The following is a 21,804-nucleotide window of genomic DNA, read 5'->3' as shown; positions in this document are numbered from 1 at the left end:
GCAGCACAACAATCCTTCACAGGCTGAGTCTTGTTGAAATCAACTTTATATACTAGTAAATGTGAAATAAAATATCTTTTACCTCCCATGTAAGCTGTATTGGTATATGTGAATATGTGAGTCACCAAATGGAATGAAATGATTTTGACTGCTGACATTCACTGATTCAGTAACAAGTGATTGATGTTGCTGCAGATATTTAACAACAAACTGTGCAATTGTAAATAGTCTTTACATAAACTTTTATGGACTGTTGTCAGCATGTACCGCACACCGACACACCCACACTGTACATACCGGTGGCTAGCAAAACATGCTGCACCTGTTATCCCACACACATATTCACAGCACTATGTTTTGCAGTTGGGCTTAGTGGTAGAATACTTGACTTAATGCGATGAGTCGTAAGCAGTGAGTCGTAGAGTCAGTTGCCTAAATTGGACTCACAATTTTCCCCCCATCCTAGCTAGTGTGTTATAACTGGTATATGAAATTCCATGGTGTGTGCTGTCCTGTTTATGGGAAAATGTATATTAAAAGTTATTTGCTGCTGTTTGGTAGGGGAGCGTGATGTTGTTCAGTGGTAAAGTGCTCACCTGATGTATGATCGGTCTAGGATCGATCTCCGTCAGTTGGACCATAACTGGTATATCAAAAGCCATGGTATGTGCTATCCTGGCTGTGATGCCTGATGGTGTATATAAAAGATCCTTACTACTAATGGAAAAATATAGTGGGTTTCCTTTCTAATTACCAAAAATAAATTTAACATTCAATAGCCAATGATTAATAAATCAATGTGATCTAGTGGTGCCATTAAACAAAACAAACTTTATCTTTCCAGTCATCCTTATATAATTTAGTTTGTTGCATCATATAATCCTATTTTAACAAGGTGAGTTGGTCAGTGGATATAAAGAAAGAAAATCAAATTCAGAACATTATAATAAATCATGTAGTAAAAAAATGGAAAAACAAAACAACTATTGCTGAATGACAACACCCCAAACCCCCCCAAACTCCCCCCAAACCCACCAAAAAAACCCCTAAAAAACCCAGGGCAATTTATATGAATAGATTGGGTCACAGCAATCTTTTTATAATGGATGACCTTAGCCATACTCACTTTTCCTCTTCGTCACGTTTGTCTGAATACTACATTACTGTGTTGCCATTTAACCTGTATGTAATGCAGATGGTGTGATCTATCTGTTCGTCCATTTATTCGTTTATTCGTTCTTGTCGCAGCCGGTGGGCGGTCTATCAGAGACTCTAACTAATAAATATGTCTTATATTATGTTGTTCCATGATAGCACTGACATGACTGATAAGATTCCGCGGCTAATTCCTTGCTCTATGTCCAGATAGCTAAATTATAACTCTCACAAGAAGACTTTTATTGTTGGCCAAAGGATGTCCTTGAAAGAATCGTGGAAGTTTTATGGTGGCAGTAGTGTAAAATACCAGCACACTGGCTTATTGTCTGTTTTAGAGTATTATTAGAGTGATGTCAGAAATTGAGTGAAGATAAATTGCAGAAATAGTTTCACGTCTTAAAAAAGAAAGAAAAAACCAAAGAAGACATGTCTCAGTCAGTGGCGTAGAAAGGTGCCAAAGTGTGTGGGGGTGGGGGGGGGGGCACACTTTTATATTTACACTTTTACACTATTATAAAGCAAATATAAAGCAAAATATCTGAAAAGTGGAGGGCACATGCCCCCCTTGCACCCCCCCTTCCTTTGGTAATTGTTTGCTGAAATACATTTTTGAAGTATTTAGTACAACAAAATTTAAATTAATTTTTTTTTAATTGGGGCACTTTAATGTGGAGGTCTTACTTAGATTAAAAATCTACTTCTAAACTTCCAGTAAAAATATAACTATTTTTGCTTTTGGAGGTGGGGGGGGAGGGAGAGGAGGATCTCCTTCCTTCTTCCCCCTTCCCCCCATCTAGTGAAAGCATTGCATTGAATATATAGATTATAGATCTTACTGAAAGTGAGTCCAGATGATGCCTTATTCATTTGCAATTTCAGTGGGTTTTTGTTTGTTTAAGGTCATGGGATGTTGAGTTTGTAAAAAACAAGAAAGAAATGTTTTATTTAATGACGCACTCAACACATTTTATTTATGGTTATATGGCGTCAGACATATGGTTAAGGACCACACAGATTTTGAGAGAAAACCTGCTGTCGCCACTACATGGGCTACTCTTTCCGATTAGCAGCAAGGGATCTTTTATTTGCGCTTCCCACAGGCAGGATAGCACAAACCATGGCCTTTGTTGAAGCAGCTATGGATCACTGGTCGGTGCAAGTGATTTACACCTACCCATTGAGCCTTGCGGAGCTCTCACTCAGGGTTTGGAGTCGGTATCTGGATTAAAAATCCCATGCCTCGACTGGGATCTGAACCCAGTACCTACCAGCCTGTAGACTGATGGCCTAACCACAATGCCACCGAGGCCGTTTGTTGAGTTTGTTGAGAACCAAAATGTTTTTGTAATGTAATATCTACATTTTAACTGCTTGATTAAATGGTGTGCTAGGGGTGGTGTTATATAAACAAATCTTCCTTTTCCTTCTTTCATGACATGGATACACCTAATAGTACTTTTTTTGTACTGGATGGTTAAAAACAGGACATCGCATACCTTGGCCTTTCAATTGTTCAATAATTCTAGTCACTGAAGGGGGACTATGACAACATAAGGTACAACCAAATGTATATCTCACTGAGATCGTTCAGAGGAAGGACTGGCAATGGTCCGAGCTTCTGTCATTTGTAATCACTTGTTTGGAAAACCTAAAGCACATGTAATTAAAGGTATGCAAACAGAAAATATTATAGTTTGTTTTCTGTAACCTTGATCTTTACATTGTTAACCTTGGAGAGTTCGTAATGTTATTTTATCCTTTCTGAGTTCAGGTATGGACTTTTGGCAGTTCTTGTCCACTTGCAAAGCCCATAATAATTTTGGTTCATCGAAAATACAAAATTAAAAATCTTGTGAACTTCACTTAGGACATTTAAATGTTCCTGGTATTTTTATGTTTAAAATTAAGACACTGGATGTTAATGCTTCATTTTTGTGTTTAAAATAACACACTGGATGTTAATGCCACATTTTTGTCTCACCTGTATGAAGTAAAAAGACAAGATATAGGTATTAATACCATTACTTTTCTGACGGCATTGGCATTTCGCGTTCATATCAGTTTCTCATAAGCTGAAAATCCTAGGTCAATGAAACTTGGTTTATAGTTGCATGTATGGATGTTCATCGCATTGCACCATAAAGTTTTATGTTAGGTGAGATATTTAATTCTGGAGATTCATGTTAATATCTATCACAGTAAGCTCATACTAATATAACTGCTACACACAAATATAAAATGTGGATGGAAAATGCAATGCTGTACTCATATTTATAATACATACTGGATACTAAATTATTCTAAATGTGTGGTGGTGTTTTCTTTATACCCAGTACCCTGGTTTTAAACTAGAATATTGGATCTTAATGTATTATTATAAAAATGTATCGCAGTATATACACTGCCAAATAAAAATGTACAATGTTGCTTGAAAATGCATTGCTGTACTTGTATTTATAATATATACCAGATACTAAATTATTCCAAATGTGTGGTGTTTTGTTTATGCTCTGCCCCCTGTTGTTTGTTTATTAGCAGGGAGGAAACAGCTGTAGCCACTAGAACTGTGGCCCACTAGACCATGGCAAAGTAATCTTGGAACTTGTAGAGCTTTACATCAAAGCCACAGCTGGGAAACTCTTTTTACGTACCCCTATCCACAAGGGTTCAGGCACGCCCACCCCGGATTCAGCCTCTGACTACGCCAGTGACCGACTCCGGGGCGGGTCAAAGCCACATACCTTAGCCCAACAACACTGAGCATTAAATAGTAAAGAACACCTTGCTTTAAAACGTGTTACAGGACAAAACCTCAAGGAGGACATCTCTGTTTATAATTTTAAGTATTAAAACACTGTGACTATGAATTAAATAGTGGAAATGTTTTAGCTTGCCATAATGTGCTCCGTTATTGCTGTGTTTGTTGCGTGATAATGCTAAGCATATACTGTCAACTGTCACAATGAAGTTGGCCAACTCGATGGTTGCGATGTAATTTCCCCAAGTCCCGACTTACGACGGATGCGCTCAGAATAACAACTAATGGGTTATATAATGAGAATAGAGTTGTAAGAGCACTCAGACTAGCAACTGGACAGTTGTAGAAGTTGTGAAGGCAGAAAGTTGGCAAACTTTGTGCTGGCAGTTGGTAGTCTGAGACTAGCATAAGGTACATCAGGTCAGGTCAGGTCAGGTCAGGTCAGAGTATTTAACGTGCTCATTCAGAACAAGCTGTTGTAGCGCATGCCTGTCCTGGGCATAGGTGCTGGCCTCGGCTGGCTCCTCTGTCCAGGACAGTAAGGTATATATAGAAGAGGTGCTTAAGTATGTCAAGAGAGAATTCTTCTAGGATGTTAAACAAGCTTCTATTTTGTCTCAGAATAATGTCCCAGTAATAGAAATGTCTGATCTTGAAATATTTGAGTGTTCATTTAAGGATTGTCAGTTAATTCTCAAATAAATAACATGGACTCCTTCAATATAAAATGACATATCATAATATAATGTGATGTTCTCTGGTCATTTTTTACAGTTATTCAAAATGAACAAACTCATGTTGCTATGGCTAGACAGATGGGATGCATGTAAACAGTAATGAATATAATAGAATTTTTTTTTTTTTTTGTTGTTGCTTGTTTGCAGGTTTATTTGCTTTCTCATTCATTCGACTATTCTTTAATTTTCTCACTCATTTCTCTTCTGTATGAATTATATTTTTTAAACGTTTATGAATAAAATGGAGATTTAATTATTTATTGTTGTTTGTTTTCAGTTTATTTGTTTGTTCACTAATTCGACTGTTCCTTAATTCACCCACTCATCTCTTCTGTACGTATTATGTTTTGCAGATAGTGGAGACATTGTAGATAGGCGACTGAAGCTCATCCTTGGTCTAATATGGACGCTCATTCTGCATTACTCAATTTCCATGCCCATGTGGGAGGGAGAGGAGCCAGGCCCCTCTGAGGGAGGCCCCACCCCCAAACAACGATTGCTCAACTGGGTGCAGAGCAAAGTGCCGGACCTTCCGATCAGGAACTTCAACCACGACTGGAACGATGGCAAAGCCATTGGAGCTCTTGTGGATGCTTGTGGACCAGGTAAAATATTCTCCATGAATAAACCATTTTACATTGCTGTGTTAAATATCTACAAGAGTAGAATCAAGTATTACCCATCTAGAACATCAAGTGGGACTTAACACCTTGATGCACTATAACCTAAATCGATTATGGGTAATAAATAGGATATTAAACTTACTACCATTTCATATCATGTTTATTGAAAATTATTTCACTCAGGACATAAACATGATATGAAATATAAGCTTGTTTGATATCCTATAAGTATGTGTGTAGTAACTTGTAGCTCGCCAGATGCTATTAAGTGTCAGAGTACCATAGACATTTTAAGTGATGTGTGGCTTATAAAATGGTGCATCTTATATGTGAACTGTACCTGTAAAATGTGTTAAAACACACAGGAGTGTGGGATATTTAAAGGTGCGTTATATGTCATAACTGCAAAAAGTATTAAAAATTAGGGGGGAAAAAGGACACTGATAAGCCATTGATATGGGAATCATTTTAGAGTGACTTCATCATGAAGTAATCATTACATTAGCCAAGATCCTAGAGAAAGCTGTCTTGGACAAAACTCTCTGGTGAAGCTAGAGGTTGTTTACCTAGAGGTTGTGTACCTAGAGGTTGTGTACCTAGAGGTTGTGTACCTAGAGGTTGTGTACAACAGGCATACTTGCAACAGTTCTCTTGACAGAAGCATGTACAAAATTACCCACACCGACACCCTAATGATAAGTTCACATGCACATACCCAGTGCACTTATGTTGAATCATTTTAAAATGTTCACATAGTAAACGAAGATTGATGCACATGTTTTTACTGATTCAGTGTCAAAATGGTTTATGACCGATTCAGCTTAGGATTTGTTTTCTTCATTGTTTTAAGAACAACTAACGTGTTTAAAGGAGCCGACTTTGATTCCAAATCAGTATACACTGCCAGTGTGAACATAATACATGTATGATAGATGTGCAGTTATGAAAATTTGAGATTTAGCAAATAACCATGTGGATTTTTTAGATTTGTGGGTGTCATTGTTTATTTGGTGTCCACAAATGTAATTTTGGACCAAATGCATTAATTATAGAGAGGTGAGATTGCATCTTTAATGATATTACTATTATTTTGTGTGTAATCTCAGGTCTGGAACTTTAATGATATTACTATTGTTTTGTGTATTATCTCAGGTCTGGAACTTTAATGATATTACTATTGTTTTGTGTGTTATCTCAGGTCTGTGCCCTGACTGGGAGGACTGGGACCCTAAGAAGGCCAAGGAGAATGCCAAGGAGGCAATGGATGCCGCTGAGAAGTGGCTGGACGTTCCTCAGGTTAGTTCTCCTGTTAACATTGCAATTACATACTGATGGAAAAAAATAAGGGAACACACCATCACCAACGAGAAAGAGCAACTGCAACCAAAATCTTCATCTTCAGGAAGTTGACGGTATTAATGACATTCAGTCCCAGATTACATCATTCTTTATTAAAATGGTGCTGCTAATAGTGGCTAAAATGTTGTCTACAATTCTTTCTTTCTCTCAGTATACTAAGGCAATTGCCATTTCTTACACACCCATTGGTGAGAACACCATGCATTATTTTTGATAACATATACCTGTTTACACACGTATGTGTAATAACAATTTCAAGACATACAACTGGCTGCTCCTAGATGATGACCAGGTCACCAATATCATATGTCCAATAAAAAAACAGCACGGTGGAAATTGATTACACTGACGTATAGTTAACCTGGCAATCATGTGTCTGACGCATAAGTCAGCTACAAGTGCAATGGCTGTAAATAACTTTTAGTCGAAAAAGATGTTAAAATTTGCTTGAAACCTGTTTTTTTGAGGATATGTAAGAAATAGAATAATACAACTGATACCATTTATCTCGCAACTCATTTAAAAATGTATCAAACTCGCCCTCTCTTGTTAGATACATTATAAAACAACTCGTTGTGAGATAAATGGTATTTAACGGACACTCATGTATTATTCTCTATATCATTGTTTTGGCTTTGTATGCAATAAATATAGCAGTAACATTTTTACATGTTACATTTAATAAATGGTGTTTTTATTTTCTTTCATCTTTTTGAACTTAAAACTTAATATTTTGTCTACAATTATGAAAAATAAAACATACCAACATGTGGCATCATCTGCTTAGTATAGAAGTTAGAACTATTTTGACAGGTATGAAGGTTAATAGACTGGGTGTTGTTTAAATATGGCACTGCATAGTAATAATATAGCTGTTTTTTAATTTGAATGTTGGTATGCAAATATTGCTACTTTGCACCTCTCTAAAATAAAAATAAACTGAGTGCATAACACTAGAAAACTTAGGGCAAAATTGCTTTTGAATTTTTTTTTTGTGAACATAACTAATGGATCTGTGTTTGAAGAAAATATTGTGAATTTATAAAACTGTACCATTTATAAAATATGAAGATAAATTACAGTCAGATATGTCATATATTTATTTCGTACAAAATGATGGTGCAGAAATTGCCGTTAACCTATTATGAGTTGATACACATTTGACATGTGTTATTCAATATTCTTGGCATATCTGCCTATCGATAAGGGTTAAATCGTTCCTTATAGTTTCTGGCGAGCAATTGTTCTTGCTCGTATATGTTTGTGCAAAATTATTTTCGCGTAGACGAAAAACTGTTAGCATTGTTACATGCCAATATCACTATTTTATTCACTCAGTTACTGTGAACTTGACACTGAGAACAATTGCTCTGCTACATAATTCCAGGAGAGCCGTTTTACAGCTCATCATCAATTTTTAAATCATAAAAACTGGTTAAACATAGGTCAGTAAAATAAAGAAATGAAATTACAGTAAGATACATTTATTTTGTACAGTTAAGTTTGTTTTGTTTAACAACACCACTAGAGCACATTGATTTATTAATCATCGGCTATTGGATGTCAAACATTTGGTAATTTCTGACAGGGATCGATCCCAGACGACCGCGCATCGGGGCGAGCGCTTTACCACTGGGCTACGTCCCGACCCTATTTTGTACAGAGCCAAAATGAAGGTGTGGAAATCGTCATTAATTTTAGTGAGAGTGTTCACCATCCACTTGTTTTATACAATATTTGTTGGTATCTCTACACTTTTCAGAAGCCATTAAATGCAGCTCAGTATCTCATTATTCTTGGATTTCATGTATAATCAATTTTGTGTTTTTCATTTTTCTCCTAGCTCCTCAAGCCATCTGAGCTGACGAACCCAAAGATTGATGAAATGAGTGTGATGACCTACATTTCACAGTTCCCGAAAGCTAAGCTCAAGCCCGGTGCCCCAACTCGTCCCCGAGTGAACGCCAACCGAGTGCGTGCGTGGGGTCCAGGCCTAGAACCAACTGGTAACCAGGTGGGAGCTCCAGCGCGGTTCACCGTGGAAACGTTCAGTGCCGGGAAAGGCAAAGTTGAAGTCATTATTCTCAACCCCAAGGGCAAGCAAGAACCTGTGAGTACATACATATAGAGGTAGTTTGCTATAAATATTTCTGAAAGTAGTCCAGCATTTATTGTGGTAGTTTATATGGATTACGGCTTTGAACGCGCCCCCCCCCCCCCCCCCCCCCCAAAAAAAAAGGTGAATATTATTTTCAGCTGAACATTAATTCAAAAATAATACTTTTGATTTGAAATTCAGAAGAATTACAAGTTTATATATCATTTATCATTTCACAGAATCAAGGATTTTTAATCAAGTAAACCTATTCTAATTAAAACTCTAACCTTCACTCTAATTTGACTTTCTTTTAATCTTTAATATTTGAAAGTTTTCTAATTTAACTTAACTAGTTGATGAAAAGAAATTTTGTGGTTTTAGTTTGTCATCATATAATGCTTTTTTTAATTTTTACAATCTGTACTTATTATTCAAACTATCATTACTGAATTCAAGAATGGGATGTATTTTTTCTATTTGAACTGAATTATGAATGATTAAAATATGCTGGTAAATTGGGGGAACTTCACAAGTTTTCAGAATATTTCACATTTTAACAGTGGATGCTGAGGACATTGCTTCAAAGTAAGAAGTTATTCTGTTGTGTTAATTAGTGATATTATTAAATAGTTAATATTACCTATATTTTGAAGTTATGTTTCAATCTGTCCCTGTAGATAAATGTCTTTGTTACTTGTCTGCCAAAATTTCAGTGGAGTCCAATAATACAAAGTGTAGCTGAGCTGTTGAGGAAGATGCATGCTTCTTAAGTGTTTCAATGTTCAGTTGGTTCTTTGCATGCATAGTTTCAGCTAATGAAGTTTCTGAGAGCCCTTATGTTATTTTTTAAGTTTCTAAACAAACATCCAGCGGAGCTGATGAAGAGCTAATGTGCTTAATATTTCAAGTTTTTTTCAGCACTGTTCAAGAATTGAACAAATGGAAGATGGGATAGAAAGCATATCGAAAACATTGTCTTACCTTGGCCATCATGATCAATTTTGGAACAACCTTTAGTCATAATTTCTCATTGAAGATTCAACTGTAGTTCAGAGTCAGTTTTTATTTCATGTTACAACTCTATTTTAACCTCCACTTAAAATTTGAAACTGAAATAAATCACTGAATGATTTTGCACATGAATCATTTTTTACATGGTCAATGATTCATGGTAAATAAAGTTTATCAGAGCATAGTTCTAGATTTTTAAAGCCTCTTATAATGGAACCACAGGGAACATTTTGTTTTCAAAACATTGATTAGTGATATCTCTAGTCGACTGAAAATTTATTAGCAACTACTGTTTAATCTTTTCAATTTGAGTAGCGATATCGGAAACTTATGTAGCATATCCCTGGAACACCAATGAGAAATTAAACCTTAAGTCACATTTATTTGAGAATTTTTTTTTTTTTTTTTAACCTTTTATGAAATAGAATAACCATGTGTTGATTGCTCCTTTCCAGTGCGAAGTTATCTTCAACAATGACCGCAACCTGACATACTCCTGTGTGTATGTGGCGAGTATGGAGGGCGTGTACAAGGTTTGTCAGTTTCGTCGTCTGTTTCTATCATCTCTCTCTCTCTGTATGTTTCACCATCATGATTACTGTTTCAGTGTGAAATTGTGCTCACCTCTAACGATGTTGCTGAAGGCAAGCAACTCTTTACCTGTACGTACACACCAGAGGTGGAGGGCATTTTCAAGGTAGGTGGCGCATCCAGTGGTTTGCCAAGCTCGATGGTCGCTGTAGAAACGGGTTGAACTAGATTTGGATGCTCCAGAAATTTATACATAGTCTTACTTGCAAGACTTGACTGACTGACCCTGGCCATGTGTATTTCTGCTTGTGTGTTGTTGTTAAATTGTAGATATGAATTTTAAGTGGTTTTGTTTTAACAAATTGGTACGAGTCTTGACAAGACCTTTAGCATATCCAGGGGATGTTTATACAAAGCCATCATATGATTCCAAAATCCAAGTGTAAATTATAGTATGAATTTTAAGTGGTTTTCTTTAAAAGCACTTGGTATGCATACCTTTAGCATATCTAAAAGTCTTATCTTAGTATCAAGAGAATTCAGGGAATGTTTACATTTTTACAAAAGAAGTGCATATATGGCACAAAAACAATATTGAAGTGTAAATAAAATATATGAATTATAGATGTATTTCTTTCAAAGAATTTGTATGACAAAACCTTTAGCATATATAAAGTCGTATCTTTGTACCTAAGTGAATACAGAGGATGTTTATGCAAAGCTATGACATGATTACAAAATCAATGCAAATATTGCACAAAAACAATATTGAAGTGTTAATTATGACTTTCAAGTTGTTTTCTTTCAATGAATTGGTGTAACAGACCTTTAAAATATCTAAAAGTCATATCTTTGTACCAAAGTGAATCCAGAGGATGTTTAAATATAAAGCCATTATATGATTACAAAAGCAATGCAAATATGGCACAAAAATATTATTGAAGTGTAAATTATATATACAAATTTTAAGTGGTTTTCTTTCAATGAATTAGTATTACAAAACTAATGATTACAAAATTAATGCAAATATGGTGCAAAAACAATAATGAAGTGTAGATTATAATTTGATTGATAAAAATGAAAAGAACACCATATTGCATTTTATTTATTTTTCTATTTTTCTGAATTCAACTTTCAAAACATGAGAATATCAAAGGTAACCTGTGTGTTAACAATACAGGTTTTTTGTCATTCTCTGTTGGATATCATTTTTAATACACAGCCACTGGTATGCTAAAGTTTTGTTAATTCCTTACCATTCATGACCACTTAAGACTGCATACAATTTACTAGAGAATACACAAGCTGTGAAATGCACCTGGCAGTAGATGACCATAGTTTGGATGCAGTGATACCTGTGAGTGAACATGGCAGTTAGTTCATAAAAAAACAAATTCTAGGTTTGTGTGTAGTGTTTTGTGTCCTGTGAAAAACTTGTTGTTGTGTTTGTGTTGTATAGTTTGTCTGTGTAATCTTCGCACCAAGAGAAACCCATCAAACATATTAATTTATTATGTTCGCACCAAGAGAAACCCATCAAACATATTAATTTATTATGTTCGCACCAAGAGAAACCCATCAAACATATTAATTTATTATGTTAAAGCATCATAGTCTATGCCAAAAATAAAAGAACCTTTCCTGCTAATTGAAAAAAGCATCCCATGTGAGGTATGTGGGTGTCATATCTTGGGGCTCAAAACTGTGTGTGAATACCCTTAATTACTATTTACATAATCAATTTATTATTATGTTAAAACATATTCTATACATCAAATAAAAGTCCCCTAGCTGTCAGTTGAAAAAAGCAGCATATTTAAGAACTGTGGGAGTCTTGTTGGGATTCACTTGATAACCTTAATTACTACTGTTTAAATTGAATATGTATTGTAATTTGTACATAAGTAGCACACGGTTCATTTGTTTTAAAATTAGTAATCTTGGTCATGTGGCGTTAATAACTGAATAAATGTTTTGTCTTGTCTACATAATGTACTGGGTATAGCTAAATAAGTTCTCCTTTTCTGTTGCAATGCATCTGTCTATCTAATTTAAAGGGGGCTAAAGCTACAGTCATTTATAATTTAATCATGGGCTTAGTTAGTTTTATCAAACTTCAAGAAAACTGTTTTGTGTTGTTAAAGTCGATATATGTTGTTAGTACATGTATTGCCAAATAATTTCTAGCAACTGACAGGCATGCAAACAGAATGGCAGTGCTTTATCTAATATGTTAATTTAATATAATTGATCTAATATGTTAATTTAATATAATTGATCTAATATGTTAATTTAATACAATTTATCTAATATGTTAAATTAATATATTTTGTAGAATTAATTCTTTAACTATGAGTATTAATTAAACTAAATTCAGAAAAAGCTTTGGCATTATTTAACTGTTCGGACTTGGCATTTATTATCATAACTCCCTAACAGTTTTTATTTAATATGTGGCTGATATCTAAACAAATATAATATCCTTTTTTAGCAAGTATATCAACTCAAATTTAGGCTTGATGCTATGTCTTTTTGGATATAAGCAACATCGTTTAAAGATAAATTTAACATGTTTTAACTCTTAAAGGGGTTAGATGTAGCCCAGTGGTAAAGCCCCAGCCTGATGTGCAATAGACCTCTGATTGATTCCTATCGGTGGGACCCTTGGGTTATTTTTTGTTCTAGCCAGTGCTTCGCAACTGGTATAACAAATAACCATAATATGTACTATCCTGTCTGTGGTATTGTGCATATAAAAGATCATTTACTGGTGATTGAAAGTATTGGCAATAGTGGATTTTCTCTCTCATTGTCTAGGTAGTCCTTGCCATATATCCAATGTCATAATAACTGTAACTGAAGTGTGTTAAATAGTTATTAAATAAATTTGAAAGCTGACTTCGTTATCCACGATCAAGACCATATCTCTGCACAATGCAGAGTCCAAAGGTCTTCGGCAAAATAGTGGTTGATTCCATCAATCTATTTAGTGCCGCCTCTATAGGAGGACAGCCACTCCTGAGGAGATCTATTACTGGACAATGCATCCTTCCTGTACCTCATGTTTTGCATTTACCATAGTTTGACACCCAATAGCCGATGTATTTTTCATGCTGGGGTGTCGTTAAACATTCATTCATTCATTCATTCATTCCTGTACCACTCAGAGGACTGCCACTCTCAGATTAGTTTACTAAATCAAAGCTTGCACAGGACAAACTTCTGGGGGGTTTCTTAATGACTATTGGAAATGTTGAGATTGGCCCTGTAGTAAACCATTTCCCTGAGGTGCAGTGAATTGCAGGTTCAAGAGACTTATGTTTTCCCCATTCCAACCAATGCCTCATAACTGGTACCATACATCAAAGGTTGTGGTATGTAATGCTCTGTCTAAATATTGAAAAGTACATATAAAAATTCCTTACTGCATTTGGTGACCGAAGGTTTCTTCTTATTCCCTCTCAACCAAGTGTCAAAATAACCATGTTAGACCCCAAATAACTGTAGTTTAAAATGACTGTTTATTAAATGATACACTGGGGTGATGTTACAGATTATTGGTTTAACTTTATTCCAAATTCCATAGCTTGACTTTGTATCCTCCTTTAACATCTCCATCCCTTTTTGAATAGAACCTTTCATGTAGGGTATGCCCAGGACAGGTGTGTTAGAACCTTTTATGTTGAATGTTTGATCTTTTCAGGAGAATCCACAAAGTCATAATTTTATTTTTACCGGGATTGTATTTGTGAAATATTAGTACATATGTATACTTTGCAGTGTGGATTTGGAATTTGCCCTGTTTATAGATATTTAGACCTACCTTCCAAATAGTTCATTTAATGACTCATAGAATGTTATATGCTAGATTTTAAAAATAAGAAACTGTAATAAACAGGTATATGAATTTGAATTTTGTGATAAATGAGTAATACGGTGGTTCATTGAAACCAATATACTGTTATCTATACTGTCATCTTCTCTTTAATTCCATTTTGTGTCTTATTGACGAATATTGTTTACTGAAATTTTAGTTTTCTTTTTAAAGTTTATTTTCTGCCATGCTGTTTCTTTTAAAATGAATATTGTAAGATGTCATAATGGTAAGATGTAGGTTTTACTTCTCCAGTGGTAGAGATGGTGTCAACTGTTGTCTTTACTTTTGCCAAGATTTCATATTTAACTTAATTTCATACAAACTGTAACTCCAAGATCAGCAAATGTTTGGACTTTGTTGAATCTGTGGATGTTCATTAAATGCATGTTAAATATTAGATTAAATTTGTTTAAAAATAAAAGTAGTTCTTAACAATTTTGCAATACAACTTGAAGAAAGAAACTGTAAAATTTATTTTACATCGAATCCAACCTATAAACCTATAACTTTACAAAAAAGAAAAAAAGAGTATATTTGTTTTTGCAAATAACTGGTAATCATCTTGAAAAACTAAATCTTAGGTATTCGCACTCTATCTTAATTATATCTTGTAAAAATACAGCATCAGTGAAGTTACTTTCTCAGCATCAAAGTAAATTACGTCAAAATGTTTGCTCAGTTTCTGATGTCATACCCAGTTGTAGGTTTTCGAGTATCACAGCTCGTATATTAATTTTAGAAGTCAGCTTGAATGTGTAAATTTACTACATAATTACTAGGTGACCCATGCATAATGTTAGGATCAGACTGTCAACTGTCATAACGAAGTTGGCCAACTTGACAGTTGTGTTTTAATATCCCCAACTCGCAACAGAAGATGGGTGTGCTCAGGTTAATAACTAATCAGACGTACGAGTCGTATACGATGGAAAGTTGAGTTTTAAGAGTGCTCAGACTTGGAATGGGACAGTCTGAAAAGTCGTGAGAACAGAAAGTTGGCCAACTTTGTTGTGGCAGTTGGTAGTCTTGAGTCTAGCATACTGGTATTTGTTCAGTCATGGCATATTGTAACTATATAATAAAATGTGCAATAAATACATGTATAGTATATGATATTTTTGTATTCTTTAAATAACAATTTATTGTATATCATTCAGGTAATTGTGAAATTTGCTGCCAAGGAGATTCCTAAGAGTCCCTACAGCGTGAAGATTGAGGGAATGGCTGGTGACCCCAAAAAGGTCTCAGCCAAGGGACCTGGCATTGAGAAAAGTGGAGTCGTTGCTGGAAAGAAGACTTACTTTGAAATTTATACGAAAGGTATCTTGATTTGCCATGAAAGATGCAGAGAAAAGGAGGCAACATATTATATCTTTAAACATTTTGATATACAATGAAACTTCTCAAAACCAATCCATCTGTAAACTGGAATTCCCTCAAAACTGGATGTTTTTCTTGGTCCCTTTTTAATAATCAATATGGAACTTAACCTCTCTAACCTGGATACCTCTTAATAGTGGACATTTACTTGGTCCGTGGGTGTCCGGTTTAGAGGGGTTTCACTGTATATCATTTTAGACATAAGTAGTTAAGGCCATTCTAAAATAATTCCTAGGTTTTCATCCCTATCCACCCCAAGGATAAAGTTTAGCCCCTTGTTTTTGTTTTTTTGTTTTTTTGTTTTTTTGTTTTTAAACATATACATGAATGATGCTTGATGTGCAGTATTTACAGTAAAACCCTTCTAAACCGGACACCCTCGGTTCCAAGTAAAATGTCTGGGTTTAAGAGGTATCCAGTTTAGAGAGGTTAAGTTCTGTACTGATTTTGAAAAAAAGGAGTGTGAAAAATGTCTGGTTTGGGGCAATTCTGGTTTACAGAGGGTCTGGTTTTGAGAGGTTACTCTGTATATAGAGAATAACTGGTTACTGTCTTAAGAAATATGATTTATCCTGCAAAGGTTAGAAAAAAATTGCATATACCAACACAAAAATGTATATGATGTGGAATTTTAGTCATTAAAAGGGATCTATTAGTTGGGGGTGTGGGGGGGGGGGGCGGGATGTAGCCCAGTGGTACAGCGCTCACCTGATGCGCGATCGATCTAGGATCGATTCACGTCGGTGGGCCCATTGGGCTATTTCTCTTTCCAGCCTGTGCTCCACAACTGGTGTAACAAAGGCCGTGGTATGTACTATCCTGTCTGTGGGATGGTGCATATAAAAGATCCCTTGCTGCTAATCGAAAAGAGTAGCCCATGAAGTGGCAACAGCAGGTTTCCTCTCTTAATATTTGTGTGGTCCGTAACCATGTAAATAAAATGTGTTGAGTGTGTCATTAAATAAAACATTTCCTTCCTTCCTTCCTTTTAACTGTTATCATCATTTTTGTTTTACTAGGTGCTGGCAATGGCAATGTGGACGTGGTTGTGCTGGATCCCCATGGTCGCAAGGACACCGTGCGCCCCAACATCCAGCCCGTGAAGGGCAAGGAAGGAACCTACCTGGTGGAATACAGCCCCATTGAACCCGGCCAGTATTCGGTCAACGTGTTCTTCTCTGGACACCAGATTCCCAACAGCCCCTTCGCTGTCGGAGTGTCGCCAGGTAACGGAGTAAAAATAGTTATAATTAGGGGCTATTCACAAATATCAATATTTTAATGAGCGTACCTTTTTCAAAGAAAAATGGTGATAATATTTTTTTAGTTTAGCAGCTATTCAATTACCCACATTTAGTAATATTTTTATGACTGTAGTTGGGGTGTGGTTTAAACTTTAAGAAAATGGTGATAATATTTTCTGTTCAGTTATCCACATTTTCTTTTAGTACAAACTAGGGTTAGGAGTGTTAATACCAGAATATGCTTTTAAAATGAAAAGCAGATGTTGATAAAAACTGCGACGGCAGTATCCCTAACCTAAGCCTTAACCCTAAAGCAGGACAGCATATACCAGTGTCTTTGATAAACCTGTCATGCGAATAACATCAAAGAATGTTTCATATATACTTTTCCTAAAACAGGACAGCATATACCAGTGTCTTTGATAAACCTGTCATGCGAATAACATCAAAGAATGTTTCATATATACTTTTCCTAAAACAGGACAGCATATACCAGTGTCTTTGATAAACCTGTCATGCGAATAACATCAAAGAATGTTTCATATATACTTTTCCTAAAACAGGACAGCATATACCAGTGTCTTTGATAAACCTGTCATGCGAATAACATCAAAGAATGTTTCATATATACTTTTCCTAAAACAGGACAGCATATACAGCTTTTGATAAATCAATCATGTGGCTAACAAATATTGGTGTATCAAAAGCTGTGGTATATGCTGTCCTGTTTTGGTGAAAGTGCATATGAAAGATACATTGATGTTGTTTACAATATTGGTTTAACAAAGGCTGTGGTATATGCTGTCCTGTTTTGGTGAAAGTGCATATGAAAGATACATTGATGTTCACAATATTGGTTTATCAAAGGCTGTGGTATATGCTGTCCTGTTTTGGGGAAGGTGCATATGAAAGTTAATTTGCTGTTATATACACGATTGGTTTATCAAAGGCTGTAGTATATGTTCTATATATATCCTGTTCAAGTACATATGAAATATTTGTTATCTGAGTGGCAGCAACAGGTTTCTTTTCAGTATTTAGACCATGTGTCACAATGAGTATATTATAGTCAGTTTACATAAATTGGCGAGGTGGTATTAAACAAATATCCTTTTCTTGTGGTAGAAAACATTTTGTTTTTCAGACTTTTTCTTCTCAATATTTAGACCATGTGTCACAATGAGTATGTGTTCGTCAATGTTTAAAAAAAAAATTAGGTGATATTAAACAAATATTCCTTTTATTGTGGTAGAAAACATTTTGATGCCCAGTCACGCTGGTTCACTATCATCAGGTAGTTTCTTATTTATTTTAATATTTTTACTTATATTTGGGTTTATTGTAACATCATTAACATCAAGTATGTTTAGTTCCATACCAGTCCATCCGGAGGGGACTATAGGTTTCAACTCTGTCCTATCTGTCTGTCTGTCCGTTTTTTTTATCTGTCCCACATATAGTTTGATGAATATATTTTTTTTTAGTAAAGTGTCTCAGCATATTGAGCTGAAATATTGTATATAGCTTTATCATGGACTGTTACAGATCAAGTTTGACTTTCATGGCGATTTATCAATGTTTTACCGAGAAATGGCCCTTGAATTTACATGTAGGAGATGTGGAAAAAAAAAATTCCAGACTTTTTCTTCTCAATACTGTAAATCCTGAAATTAATGCGATCATGATATTAATGCGAAAAATGTGAGGTCGTATTATTCACATTAATAATATGACACATTTATTTCTGTGTTTTTGTCTGTGCCCCATGTTATTAAAACAAATCAAAGATTAAAATACTAATATATTTATAACATACCACTGGAAAACAATTCATTGTAGGTGAGACAGACAAATTCTCCAATAGTTCAGCAAGCTACCAGCCACGTGTGACGATTACAGGGTCTTTGGCCACCCTGTCAATAGCCGACATGACCCATCGCGTGTAAATGTGTTTTAACATGCTAATCTTGAGGTCGACAGTTTCTTTGTTTTTACTGTTCAAGTTTGATGCGACATTGTCAGCATACCACTGGGTGAATTGTTCTTTCATTATGACTTTGAAATCACCATTCACAGATAAATACATACATACATGTTTAACCGGATTTATAAAAATATACACATTATGTAAAGATTGCTAAAAACATATGCTTTAAGTTGATCTCACCAAAAACACAAGGGACTAAACAGGGTAATTGATGTGTACACAGACATGTTAGTGAGTTGATCTCATTGAAGAGACCTTTAACTTGGATTTAACCGAAAAGTACTCAGACGTATGTTGTTAAAAAAGTAATATTTCAAAGGGAGGCCACTCGCATTAATTTCATGTCGCAATTTAGTCTACCCACCGTCACTCGTATTAACTCAGGGACGTGTTAATTTCAGGATCTACAGTATTTAGACCATCTGTGACAATGACTGCTAGTGAATGTTTAAAAAAAATTAGGTGTTATTAAACAAATATTATTTTTATTGTGGTAGAAAACATTTTGATGCCCAGTCGCGCTGGTTCACTATCATCAGGTAGTTTCTAATTTATTTTATTATTTTTACTTACATTTGGGTTTATTGTAACATCATTAACATTAAGTATGTTTAGTCCCCTATCGGTCCATCCGCAGGGGACTGTAGGTTTCAGCTCTGTCCTATCCATCTGTCTGTCTATCTGTGCATCTGTTCATCTGTCCCACATATAGTTTTACCAATTTTTGTGAAAAAAATTTTTTTAGATATTGAGCTGAAATATTATAAATTGGTTTATCATGTACTGTTACAAATCAAGTTTGACTTTCAGGGTGATTTATCAATGTTTTACCAAGAAATGGCCCTTAAACTTACATGTAGGAGATGTGAAAATGTGTTTTCCAGACTTTTTCTTATTATCAATATTTAGACCATCTGCTACAATGACTATGTCAGTCAATGTTTAAAAAAAAAATTACTTGGTATTAAAAAAATATTCCTTTTCTTGTGGTAGAAAACATTTTGATGCCCAGTCGCGCTGGTTCACTATCGTCAGGTAGTTTCTAATTTATTTTTTTATTTTTACTTACATTTGGGTTTATTGTAACATCATTAACATTAAGTATGTTAAGTTCCCTACTGGTCCATCCGAAGGGGACTACAGGTTTCATCTCTGTCCTCCTCCTGTCTGTCCGCCTGTCTGTCCCACATATAGTCTTCTGAAATATTGTATCTATATATATAGGTTTATCATGTACTGTTACAGATAGTTTGACTTCTGTGGCAATTTAGCCATTTTTGCCAGAGTTATGGCCCTTGAACTTAAGCAGCCCTCTGCATTGTGACCAATTTGGTCGCATAAAAATCGGTCACCATTTTTTTCATTTGTCGACTAAGACATTTCCATGCTATCTATATAAGAATACAAGTACATGTAGGTGCCATCTGGCTATTAGGTGGAAAAGTTAACATAGAGGGCTATTATGAGATAGAAACATTCGTCGGGGCCCAGTAGTGGACATGTATTGCTTTAGCAGTTCTCTCAGAATGTTTGTTATATCTATTTGCAAATATTCAATTGTTTTAGTTTGTTGTGAAACATGTTAAATTACTTTCATTTAGTATTAGAATTTGGTTTGAGTTACAGAACAAAAAGAAAGTTAATTCAGTCATTAGTTTTTGCATAAGGTGCAGTGGATTATTAGGATTAATAGCCCACGCTGTTCTGTTTGTGGGAAATGCATATGAAAAATACTTTGCAGTTATGCACATGATTGGTTTATCAAAGGCTGTGGTATATACTGCCCTGTTTATGGGAAAGTACATATGAAAGATACGTTGATGTTATTCACAATATTGGTTTATCAAAGGCTATGGTATATGCTGTCCTGTTTTGTGGGAAATGCATATGAAAGATTCTTTGCCGTTATGCACGATTGGTTTATCAAAGGCTGTGGTATATGCTGTCCTGTTTTGTGGGAAATGCATATGAAAGATTCTTTGCTGTTAATGCACATGATTGGTTTACCAAAGGCTGTGGTATATTCTGTCCTGTTTTGTGTGAAATGCATATGAAAGATTCTTTGCCGGTATGCACATGATTGGTTTACCAAAGGCTGTGGTATATGCTGTCCTGTTTTGTGTGAAATGCATATGAAAGATTCTTTGCCGGTATGCACATGATTGGTTTACCAAAGGCTGTGGTATATGCTGTCCTGTTTTGTGCGAAATTAATATGAAAGATTCTTTGCTGTTTCATTGAAGTAGACCATGTGGCACCTGCAGTTTTCTTCTCAATATTTAGACCATCTTTCACCATGACCCTATGTTACTCAAAGTTTTAAACGAATGTTCCTTTTCATTGTGGTAGAAAACAGTTTGATGCCAAGTCGAGCTGGCTCACTATTGTCAGGTAGTTTCTAATTATTTATTTTAATTTTTTCTTACATTTGGGTTCATTGTACATCAAACATTTTTATATCTACTACCAAAAATCCAATCTTTTTGGAGGCTTTTTTCCCCTTTTCAGTTTCTGATATTTTTCATTTTAACATTACAATGACAAAAGTAATTATCATATACTTAATACTATCATGGTTTTAATGTGTTGGTTATAATGGAAATACTGTCAGGGATTTATCCAAGCATTCTTAGGTCACAAACTTAGGCCCCGACCCACCCCCCTCCCCCCACCCCACCCACCCCAAAAAAAGAGGCACTGAAAATTCCCTGTTTCTGTAATAAAAATTCCCAGTATATATATATATATATATTTAATTATGTCTGTTTAAATAAAGTAATTTAACACTGTTAACGGTAGCACACTGTGTCATTCAGTGGCCTGAAAACATCAGATATGGGGACCCTGGCAAATTGTTTTCCTTAAATGCTATTACTGAGAATAATAGTATTTGGTAATGCAATATTAAGATTCAGACTGAGTGTCAAAATTTGGAACCTTTCAAAATTAATTTTCGGATAATTATGGAACACTATTTAAATGTACTGATAAATGTTGACTTCGCCCACTTTTATTAACTTCACTTCCCTTCATTTTTGTTT

The 21,804-nt window shown here is 35.1% G+C and overlaps 1 protein-coding gene across 3 annotated transcripts in view; it reads left to right on the top strand.

Annotated features, from left to right (window-relative positions):
- The window catches only part of LOC121369132 (filamin-A-like), a 144,839-nt gene that overhangs the window by 31,824 nt on the left and 91,211 nt on the right, over positions 1 to 21,804 (top strand). For all 3 annotated transcript variants that reach the window (XM_041493999.1, XM_041493998.1, XM_041494001.1), the window contains exons 2-7: positions 5,007 to 5,258; positions 6,475 to 6,572; positions 8,479 to 8,745; positions 10,200 to 10,277; positions 15,310 to 15,472; positions 16,552 to 16,758. In XM_041493999.1, the coding sequence (XP_041349933.1) occupies positions 5,007 to 5,258; positions 6,475 to 6,572; positions 8,479 to 8,745; positions 10,200 to 10,277; positions 15,310 to 15,472; positions 16,552 to 16,758 (1,065 nt within the window). The remainder of the gene's footprint in view (positions 1 to 5,006; positions 5,259 to 6,474; positions 6,573 to 8,478; positions 8,746 to 10,199; positions 10,278 to 15,309; positions 15,473 to 16,551; positions 16,759 to 21,804) is intronic.

The sequence above is a fragment of the Gigantopelta aegis genome, chromosome 3 (assembly GCF_016097555.1).
Source record: "Gigantopelta aegis isolate Gae_Host chromosome 3, Gae_host_genome, whole genome shotgun sequence".
Classification (NCBI taxonomy): domain Eukaryota; kingdom Metazoa; phylum Mollusca; class Gastropoda; order Neomphalida; family Peltospiridae; genus Gigantopelta; species Gigantopelta aegis.
This window is presented reverse-complemented; position numbering and strand designations above follow the sequence as displayed.